The sequence below is a fragment of the Nematolebias whitei genome, chromosome 3 (assembly GCF_014905685.2).
Source record: "Nematolebias whitei isolate Nwh7 chromosome 3, NemWhi1, whole genome shotgun sequence".
NCBI lineage: Eukaryota > Metazoa > Chordata > Actinopteri > Cyprinodontiformes > Rivulidae > Nematolebias > Nematolebias whitei.
In genome coordinates, this window is record NC_056500.1 from 39,778,013 (window position 1) to 39,789,380 (window position 11,368).

The 11,368-nt window shown below is 44.6% G+C and overlaps 1 protein-coding gene across 1 annotated transcript in view; it reads left to right on the top strand.

Annotated features, from left to right (window-relative positions):
- Positions 1-272: 272 nt before the first annotated feature.
- Positions 273-11,368, top strand: part of pds5a (PDS5 cohesin associated factor A) — a gene marked incomplete in the record, with an annotated part of 50,430 nt that continues 39,334 nt past the window's right edge. The window contains 2 exon segments of the mRNA XM_037698255.1: positions 273-397; positions 851-1,006. Coding sequence (XP_037554183.1) covers positions 893-1,006 — 114 coding nt within the window.

Here is an 11,368-nt window from a genome sequence, read left to right on the forward strand (position 1 = left end):
AATACTACAAAAGAAGCGCTTGCGTAACATCCAGGCTTTCGGGTTGTAGCTGCTTATTTAATGATGGAATCGTTTTGCAATTTGTTGGGGTGTTTCTAATCATCCGTGGGGCAAGTTCTTGGTTGAGAGAGGAGGGCTCAGGGCGACGGTAGCTGCCCTGCCTCGCCTGTTAAACTAGCGGCAGTACGGAGCGATGCTCGGAAGTTGAGAAAAGACCGAAACAAGTAAATTAGCTTTTGTTTTAAACTTGTTAAAGTGGCTGTATTGGTGGAAAACCAAAGGAGCTGACCACGATCATGGCTGTTTTAGGCAAAGCTGATAGGATACTTGACTTCCTCTGTGATTGTGAACGCAGACGCGATGGGTACCTGGATAGTTTGCGGCCTAGGCTAACACAGTAAGCTAACTGTTAGCTTCATTCCCGCAAAATGTTAGCCTGTGTTGTTTGTACGGAAGCTAACTAGCTAACTTGATAACCTGTTTGGCAGTATAGATGCGCTGACTGTGTTGTTCGTAAAGTACTTTTTCAGCAACATAGCTCTGTAGATGTGTCATCTACGTAGCTGTTACACTCCTTTCTGTTTCCACACATTGTCATGTGAAAAAAACAATACGTAAAAATTAGCTGGGGTAGTTTAGCCTGTAAGCTAATAACATTCAGGATGCTGCTTCGGCGGTGGGTTTTCGTGATGAATGTGCTAACTATAAACGCTATTCTGTGTTTTTGCGTGGTTTTATTAATATTAGCGGGTAACTGTTATGGTCGGGGCACAAAAACAATACGTAAAGCGAGGTTTTTGGTGAGTATATTAGCATGGTTTGTGCTGAACTGTTGTTTTCTGACCCGTAGAGGCCAGTAGAAGACCGTGTGGACCAGACGACATCAACAAGCATGGAGTTCCCGCAGCAGCAGAAACCAGCGGGGGACGGAAAGATTATCTACCCGCCCGGAGTAAAGGAGATCACGGATAAAATCAGCAACGATGAAGTGGTCAAACGACTGAAGGTATGCAGATGGAGCTGTGTCTATGCTGGGCCAAGAAACATCTTTAACCCCAGGCTGTTGTGGTTTGTCTTTAAACGGTGCACAGTGACATGATGCATTAAGTGGTTGTTGGTATCCTCCTGATGCATGCTCAATAATCCAGGTAGAAACATCTAACTAAGTTAAGTCTGGTCCTCTGGATGGATTAAAAAGTAAAATTAAAAACTTGTTGAAACGTTTTGTCTTTAATCCAAAAGACTTCGTGATAACGCCTTCTCATAGTTCATCAACCAGTTTGTTGTTGACATCCAAAACTAGCCATTTACGTGATAGGAGGACCATCAGCCTAACAGTTGGTTGTTAGTGCCCTGAGGCCGCTTACTATTCACAGAGAGCCGAGTGAAACTAGCAATAACAGCATTGTAAGAGGGGGACAGTTGAGCACGGAGGCCTCGACCCCTGTTTAATGATGGACGGTTTCTCTTCATAAAGATGGCCTCCTTTACTCCTCTCTCAAACCATCGTTCCTCTATCAAGGATGTGCACATCTTCATCCCTGAAAGAGTGACCGCTGGTGTGCAGATGAGTGTAGACCGCAGAGTCCTGGCCTGATGATGTTGATCTTCTAGCTTCTGGCTGGGCCATCCTTTTGGCCAGTGGCTGTTTAGTTTCCCCGATGTAAGACTGATCACCCTCCTGACGCTGAACAGCATACACAATATTATTCTTTGTGCCGGGGGACTGGATCTTTGGGATAAACCAGTCTAATGTATTTTGGGGTTTAAAAGCCACTGGGACGTCATGTTTAGAAAATAAACATCTCAGTTTCTCTGATACTCCTGCAACATATGGAATGACCACTGGTCTGGGTCTGGGTTCCTCCTTTTCATCTGGTGACTGGCTGGAGTCCTGTTTGGGTTTTTCCTCTGCTTTCAGGAAGGCCCAGTTAGGATATCCAGTGGTTTTTAGTAGCTGTTGGTGTTTGACATACTGTAGATTGGTTAAAAAAAATACTGTATCATTATTTTTTTGTTGCTAGATTTTTCCTTAGAGAAACTTGGACTAACTTTGAAGAATGAGCACATGACTTTGCGTCATTGTTTAAGTTATTTGGTTAATTTGTATGGCTTGTGTACATTTGTGATCTTTAGTTTATGGTTAACACTGGACTTATATTAAGTGAACATTTGTTTGGGGATTTCATATGTGATTGCTCATGTTTTGAACCAATGGATATCTAAGAACTATAACAAATGCTTTTTTTAAAATAAGAAATTCATCTGCCTTTTCCTAGTTTCCATGTATGTGAGCCGTACAGTGACAATAAAGATATTTCTATAATAAAAGATTTACAAATAAATTGATAAATATACCAGATTTTGTACTAAAACTTAAAAACAAAGTACCTGGCAGAGCTCTTTATTTGTTTGTTTGGTTCTCTTGTGAGAGGCATCTTTTATCCTTCAACATATGCATGATAATGAATTATTATTAAAAAATTCTAATGTCTGAGGATTTTGTAGCAGCAGCGTTGTGCTTTTATTTTTTTGCAACAGCGTTATGCTGCAGTGATAAGAAAAGCTTCACTGTTGTTTGTAAACTACCTGTAATTTCATGCACACCAATTAATCAAGTCATCTAAACAAATGATCAACTGTTATCTTTTTCTCTCATACTTGAAAATATTGTTCCAACAAAGATTGAGTTTGTTCATAACTGTGTCGCTGTGTACATGACATAATATGCATATGTTAGGAACACTTGGATGTGCTGGTAAGGGGTCATGCTGTTGAATATGGAACCTGTTTTAGGTAACAACCGTTCTGTAAAATGTCTGAACATTTGCAGTTTTTAAAATAGTTGATAGTCAAATTAATTGGCTGTTTTGCACTTACTCTATTGGATTTATGTAAGGTACCGGTAAATACTATCCACCGTATTCCTAACCCTATGCTGTCTTGCGTGAATTATGGGTTTGACTTCCTGCGCGGACCAGAAACGTCATTATATGTGTGAACGAACAGTACGAGCTAATGTAGTTTCTCTGAGCACTGTGGATTTAATTTAAACCTGTAGGAACACCACCTGTCAGAGCTCAAACAGGACAATATACTGTAATTATACTGCTGCAGACGAGGGATGGAGGATGACCTGAAGAAGTGGCCACAGATTACATATACTAGCATATTTTGGCTACTTCATAGACTCGGTCGCTTCCGACTGTGAAGAAATGAACACCCTGAATGAAAAGTTCTGAGGTGTATTAATATCTACACAGTAATGAGGTCGGTCATGTTTTGTTAAGAGGTGGGACACAATCTTATTTAGCTTAAAGCAGACATAGAGCCCAGCCAAAGCCTTAAAGTCCTCCATCATCGAGCTTGGGTTGATTACAGAGAAAATTATCCATCAGCTGTTTGTCAACAAAGAGAAATGAGACCACTTACAGTGAGCTCATTTCACATAAATGAGCTCACATTATGGGAGTGGTGGTGCAGAGGTTAGAGAAGATGGGCCTGTGATCGGAAAGTCGCAGGTTCAACTCCCGGTACCGTCAACTTCAAAATGTGGGTGGAAAAGGTGAAACACCCACACCTGCCTCCACCCTCATTTGCCCCACTCTGGGTCACAGAGCAAGGCCCTTAACCCCCGCCACCTGCTCCCAAAAACAGGTCTCTCTTGAAAATGAGTTCTGGTGACTCAATGAGACTACCTGTATAAATAAAGTGTAAATGAAAAGGGGGGGGGGGGGGGATCAGCGTTTTGAGTGGTCCCTTTGAGTTCAGATTTTTCAGCCACATTCTTCTAATTTCTTCATTTGTACGTAGTAGTGGTTGAATAGACTAGTCGATTCTACGACATCTCGCAAGTTTTTAAATTTCATGTCGACTAGTCGCAGTCGGTGATTGTGTCACATGATCAGTGCTGGGCCGCTGGCTACAAAAAAGATTCTTTCAAGCAGATGGAAGGCGAGGAGCAGGCAAAGTCTTCCCAAACAGGTAGAAATTCATCAACAGTGTGGAAGCATTACACTAAAGATTATCTTGTTTTTAGTTTCATTTAATTCACGGTGTGATCCCACTTTAAAAATTATGTAGTCGTTCAATCCCTAGTTGGTAGGTGATGGAAACTACCGGTTTACCGCTTTTCACAGGAGCACACTTTTTTGTTGTTTTGTTTTGGGTCCGTGTTCAAAACTCTGTTGTATCCACTGACTTCGTTTGGTCTGGTTGTTCGTGCAGAGGTGAACACAACATGTTCCTGAACTCCACAAGGCTATTTTAGTCAACTTTATGCTTGTTAAACAAATGTAAACAAAACAAAAACAGTGTTTTATCTGCTACACTGAATGCAAATTGCGTTCAGATAAACCGCGGTCCGTGCTCCAACTACCATGATTAGCCTATGTTAAGTAGTACCATAATCATTTATACAGTAGATCCCCCAAGAATATGGTCTGTAGAAGGTACTTGTCTATTCGTCGGGAAAACAATACTTCTGTTTCGAAGGAATGAGGCCATGAGAGAGAGCAACAATAGAAAGTGCCCTAATTATTTTATTTTTATTTTTGTTGGTAAATGTTTTGTATCAAATCTGCAGTTGTATATATTTACATTGCTGTCGCAGCTGCTGTAAACAGTTGAGGTTAATATAGTTACATCAAGGTTCATGCTCAATAATCCAGGTTAAAAAAAAAAAAATCTAAAAATGTGTTCAGTCGGGTCATCTGGACAGTTTCTTTTTCTTTTTTGAGAGAGAGACATTTCGTCCTTCATCCAAAGGACTTCATCAATCTGAGGAGCCACAAACAAACCGTCCTACAAACAGCACTTTCTCATAGTGGACCAACCAGTTTGTTGGTGATAAGATGGCTTCTGGGGGCCGCCCTCTCCCCTGTCGACTCTTCCCAGGCAGCCACAGCCAAGTGATTCAGAACATCAAGGTTCATGCTCTATCATAATAATTATGCCTGGGAGGAGTCAACAGGGGAGAGGGCGGCTCCCAGAAACCATCTTATCACCAGCAAACTGGTCGTCCACTATGGGAGTGTGCCGTTTGTGGAACACAGTTTGTTTGTAGCTCCTCAGATTGAGGAAATCCTTTGGATGAAGGATGAAACGTCTCCCAATAAAAGAAACCTTCCATATGACCTGACTGAACATTGTTGGATTTATTGTATATATAGGGATGCACCGATACACTTTTCCCACTTCCGATGCCTGCATTGCAGCGTCGGTCGATACCGAGCCAATTCCGATCTGATACAGACAAACAGTGCTGAATTAACAAAAATGTCTAAATCATGTCATCAGGACCCGTTTCTGAAACAGGTCCAGATGACATGATGTAGCCATTTTTGTTGTCCACCTGGATGATTGAGCTTACAAACCCAGTGCTGAATTAACTTAAAACATTAGTTTTTTTAAACGCAGACATGAAGGTACTGAATTACAAATTTATTGAAAGCTCTGCACCAGAGCAGCACACTTAAACACACCAAGAGCTTCACAAGCTCGGTCAAACATGTAAAAACAACACTACTGTATTTTGTTCAGTCAGTACACTAACACGTGACGTCACTCAGAGCACAAAGCATAGAATTAGAGTGAATAGATCTGCCGTGTCATGGATCAGTCACATTGTCACTGATACCTGATCCAGAAGGTTTTTTTTTTTCAATATTGGTACCGATATTGGTATCGGATCGGTGCATCTCTATTTATATAATTACCCTAGTCAAGTCAGATTTATTAATAGAGCACATTTAAAACAGAAACTGTTACCAAAGTGCTTAACAAAAATATCACATCAAATGAAAAGTAGCAAGATATATTCACAGCACATGGAATAAAAATATAAAACCAAAAACAGTTAGAAACAATGAAATACTAAATCAGATCACGTTGTGTCAAAAGTCAAGGAAATAATAACAAAAAGCATAAACTCAGTCAAACAATGAAATATTAAATCAGATCTGATGACCTTGTGTTAAATAGGAATAATAACAAAAGCATAAACAGAATTAGCATCAATGAAAAACTAAATCCGATCACCCTGTGTTAAATGTCAGTGAGTATAGGTGAATTTTTTGGAGAGCTTTAAAAGCAGAGACTGAGGTGGCCTGTCGAATGTTGATGGGCAGATTGTTCCAGAGTTTAGGGCCCATGAGAACGCTCGATCTCCTCTGAGCTTCAGCCTGGTTTTTGGTACGGCCAAAAGCAGCTGGTCTGATGATCTCAAAGCCCGAGAAGGAGTATAAGGATGAAGACGGTCGGAGAGGTATGAGGGCGCGAGGCCGTTAATGCACTTGAATGTCAGCAGGAGAATTTTAAAATCAACTCTGACACGCACATTTGATCTATGAAGTTTCAAATTACCCATAACTTTTCTTTGACTGAATTCTTGTCCCACTGATTACCATTCCTGCACATGAACATGTAACGTGCACAAAGAAAGGCAGAGAGGTGAACCTGCCACCCTCTTGCTATGAGATGACAGCACTAACTACTGTGCTGTCATGCCACCCATGACAACAAATAATCATTGAAACACTGATTTCAATCTGCCCGTCTTCACTTCAAAAGTGTGAAGCAGATTAAATCATAAATGTGGGGGTAGCTGCTAAACTGTTTTTACTTTTCAGTACAGCCACACAAAAAGTGCTGGCATCCTATAATGCTACAAATAGTTGCTTATTATGGGGTGCACTGATTGCAGTTTTCTGGCCGATCACCAATTTCTAAAAAGTCTGACCTGCCGATTCTGATTTTGGCTGATACCGATTTTGTTTTATACGCGACAATGTCAGGAGTTATAAGGTCACAATGCACCTTCAGTTCCATCCATCCATTAACTTTTACCCGCTTCTTCCATTTTTGGGTCATGCGGGTCGCTGGTGCCCATGTCCAGCAATCACTGTGTGAGGGGTGGGGTACACCCTGGACAGGTCACAAGTCCATCACAGGGCCACATAGAGACAAACAACCATTCACCCTCTCACTCACACCTAGGGACAATTTAGAGTTACCAATCAGCCTAACATGCATGTTTTTGGACTGTGGGAGGAAACTGGAATATCTGGAGAAAACTCACGCATGCACGGAGAGAACATGCAAACTCCACCCAGAAAGATCCCTGGCCAGGATTTGATCCATTGACCTTCTCGCTGAGAGGCAACAGCTCTACCAACTGAGCCACCATGCCACCTGCCGCTGTGTATTGTTTTTTTTTTTTAATTGTTAAATAATATTTTGACCAGATTCAAACCCCAGTCTCATCCATCCATCCATCCATTTTCTTCCGCATATCCGGGGTTGGGTCGCGGGGGTAGCAGCCTAAGTAGGGAGGCCCAGACTTCCCTCTCCCAGCCACTTGGGCCAGCTCTTCCGGGGGAATCCCGAGGCGTTCCCAGGCCAGCCGAGAAACATAGTCCCTCCAGCGTGTCCTGGGTCTTCCTCTGGGCCTCCTTCCGGTGGGACGTGTCCGGAACACCTCACCAGGGAGGCGTCCAGAAGGCATCCTAAACAGATGCCCAAGCCACCTCAACTGGCTCCTCTCGACGTGGAGAAGCAGCAGCTCTACTCCGAGTCCCTCCCGGATGATCGAGCTTCTCACCCTGTCTCTAAGGGAGAGCCCAGACACCCTGCGGAGAAAACTCATTTCGGCCGCTTGTATCCGAGATCTCATTCTTTCGGTCACAACCCAAAGCTTGTGACCATAGATGAGGGTGGGAACGTAGATCGATCGGTAAATTGAGAGCTTCGCCTTTTGACTCAGCTCTCTCTTCACCACGACAGACCAGTACAGCACCCGCTTCACTGCAGACGCTGCACCTATCCGCCTATCGATCTCACGCTCCATTTTTCCCTCATTCGTGAACAAGACCCCAAGATACTTGAACTCCTCCACTTGGGGTAGGACCTCCTCCCTGACCCGGAGAGGGCACTCTACCCTTTTCCGGCTCAAGACCATGGCCTCGGATTTGGAGGAACTGATCTTCATCCCGGCCGCGTCGCATTCGGCTGAGAACCGCTCCAGCGAAAGCTGTAGATCACGATCTGATGAAGCCAGTAAGACCACATCATCTGCAAAAAGCAGAGACGTAATCCTAAGGCCACCAAAACGGATCCCCTCAACACCTTGGCTGCGCCTAGAAATTCTGTCCATAAAAGTTATGAACAGAATCGGTGACAAAGGGCAACCTTGGCGGAGTCCAACTCTCACCGGGAACAAGCCCGACCTACTGCCGGCGATGCGAACCAGGCTCTGACACCGGTCATACAGGGACCTAACAGCCCGTATCAAAGGGCCCGGTACCCCATACTCCCAGAGTACCCCCCACAGGGCCCCTCGAGGGACGCGGTCGAACGCCTTCTCCAAGTCCACAAAGCACATGTAGACTGGTTGGGCAAACTCCCACGCACCCTCCAGGACCCTGCTGTTCCTCCTGAATCCGAGGTTCGACTATCTGACGGACCCTCCTCTCCAGAACCCCCGAATAGACCTTACCAGGGAGGCTTAAGAGCGTGATTCCCCTGTAGTTGGAACACACTCTACGGTCCCCCATTTTGAATAGGGGGACCACCACCCCGGTCTGCCAATCCAGGGGAACTTCCCCCGATGTCCACGCAATATTGCAGAGTGCCAACACAACCCTACAACATCCAGAGCCTTAAGGAACTCCGGGCGAATCTCATCCACCCCTGGGGCCCTGCCACCGAGGAGCTTTTTAACCACCTCGGCACCAGAGATTGGAGGGCCCGACCCAGAGTCCCCAGGCTCCGCTTCCTCAGTGGAAGACGTGCCGGTGGAATTGAGGAGGTCTTCAAAGTATTCCACCCACCGACCCACAACATCCCGAGTTGAGGTCAGCAGCACACCACTCCCACTATAAACAGTGTTGGTGGCATACCGCTCCCCCCCCCCCCCGAGATGCCGGATGGTGGACCAGAATCGTCTCGAAGCCGTACGGAAGTCGTTCTCCATGGCCTCTCCGAACTCCTCCCATGCCCGAGTTTTTGCCTCAGCAACCACCCGAGCCGCATGTCGCTTGGACTGCCGGTACCCATCAGCTGCTTCCGGGGTCCCACAGGCCAAAAAGGCCCGATAGGACTCCTTCTTCAGCCTGACAGCATCCCTCACCGACTGTGTCCACCATCGGGTTCGAGGGTTGCCGCCGCGACAGGCACTGACAACCTTGCGGCCGCAGCTCTGGTAAGCCGCCTCGACAATAGAGGCACGAAACATGGTCCACTCAGACTCAATGTCCCCCACCTCCCTCGGAACATGTTCAAAGTTCTCCCGGAGGTGGGAGTTGAAACTCCGTCTCACAGGAGACTCTGCCAGACATTCCCAGCAAACCCTCACAATACGTTTGGGTCTGCCAGGTCTGACCGGCATCCTCCCCCACCATCGGAGCCAACTCACCACCAGGTAGTGATCAGTTGACAGCTCCGCCCCTCTCTTCACACGAGTGTCCAAGACATGTGGCCGCAGATCAGATGAGACAATGACAAAGTTGTAGATGAACAGATGCTCAGATATATTCATCAATTAACGCGGATTCCTCATTTTTCTGAACTGAATAAAACGTGCATTGAATTTAATGAAATGCAAACGTGAGACGTCATTTATATTTGACCCATCAAAATGAATGCGGTCATTTATTTACAGAATCAAAGTTTAACATCAAACATTTACATTAATTTGGCAAATTATGAAAATAACAACATAAGCAATCAATCAGGAAAAATCATACGGCCATGATTTTTCCGTTTTCTTCACCACAGACATTTATGAAAACTGTACAATTATGATCTTTTACCCACACGGATGTGGATGAGCACTTTACACAGACATTTCTAAATTATCTGGAAGAATTTCTACTTGAGAGAAAAGTTTCAAGATGGGAAAGAAGTTAAAGAAGAGTAAAAGATGGTATGGGAGGGGAAGTGTTCACCAGAATTGACACTCTCCATCAGAACCCAGCTCTCCCCGGTACGCTTGGTAGGAAACTTGACTCATTACCTTTCTGAGGTTAATCAGCAGATATGGAGCTCCGTTAACGCTACCTGTCCAGCGTCTCCTTAGGATGCTGTGAATCGTCAGAAGTAGTGGCGAGTGAAATTCTTATAATCCCATGGAACTCGGAAGAGCTCTGTTGTCATGTCAGGATCATCCCGTCTCTCACAGAACTGTCCAGCGCTAGGACATATCAGCACTGTCCGCGCCGCAGAACTTCTCCATCAGAACTCAACAGAACTGAGTAGTTTACAGATCTTGAGCAGAACTGAGTAAACCAGGAAGTACTGACATTTTAAAGAGCTGTTTTTCCGGTCCATCTGGGAGTATTCCCATTGGCCAGAACCGACCAGACGGGGTGTGTTTTGTGACGTAAAAGGTTAGAATGCAGCAAGAATTGTTATGGAAAGATCAGAAATGTTCTCACAGACAGAGAGAGTTTTGTTTTGGCGCGTTTCAGAAACAGGTGCCAAAACCTCGATATTTATGTCTGAGAGGATTCTAAAAACATGACAGTTCGTTCCAACAACTTGTTTTGCGTTTGACTCCAACCTTGGACCAACTTACACTTGCTCATTCAAAGGCAGAAATCAGAAAATGCATAAAAATCTGTAACAGACCTCAACATGAATTCTAACTTTGCATGAGAAAATATCATTACACAGTTAATAAAATTGATTAGTTCACTGCAACATCTAAAATGGTTTGAACTAAGACACTTTGATTATCAACATTTGTAAAATAGTAATGATAATAAAAAGAGAGTGTTCTTTTCACTTGAATCTTCAAGAAAGAAAGTCTCAGGATGGGTGAACCTGTATTTCTGGATTCAAATCAATAAAATGACAGTTCCTGTCCCACGAGGTTCTTAAGGTCAAGGGTTTTGACCTTAGGCTTAGTCGTGACACCAGATTAAGTTCACTACAAAGTCGATCATCGAACTGCGGCCTAGGGTGTCCTGGTGCCAAGAGCACATATGGACACCCTTATACTTGAACAAGGTGTTCGTTATTGACAATCCATGACGAGCACAGAAGTCCAACAACAGAACACCACTCTGGTTCAGATCAGGGGGGCCGTTCCTCCCAACCACACCCCTCCAGGTCTCACTGTCATTGCCCACATGAGCATTGAAGTCCCCCAGCAGAACAAGGGAGTCCCCAGAAGGTGCACTTTCCAGTACCCCCTCCAAGGACTCCAGAAAGGGTGGATAATCTGAACTGCCGTTTGGTGTATAAGCACAAACGACAGTCAGAACCCGTCCCCCCACACGTAGGCGGAGGGAGGCCACCCTCTCATTCACTGGGGTGAACCGCAATACACAGGCACCAAGTTGGGGGGCAATAAGTACGCCCACGCCTG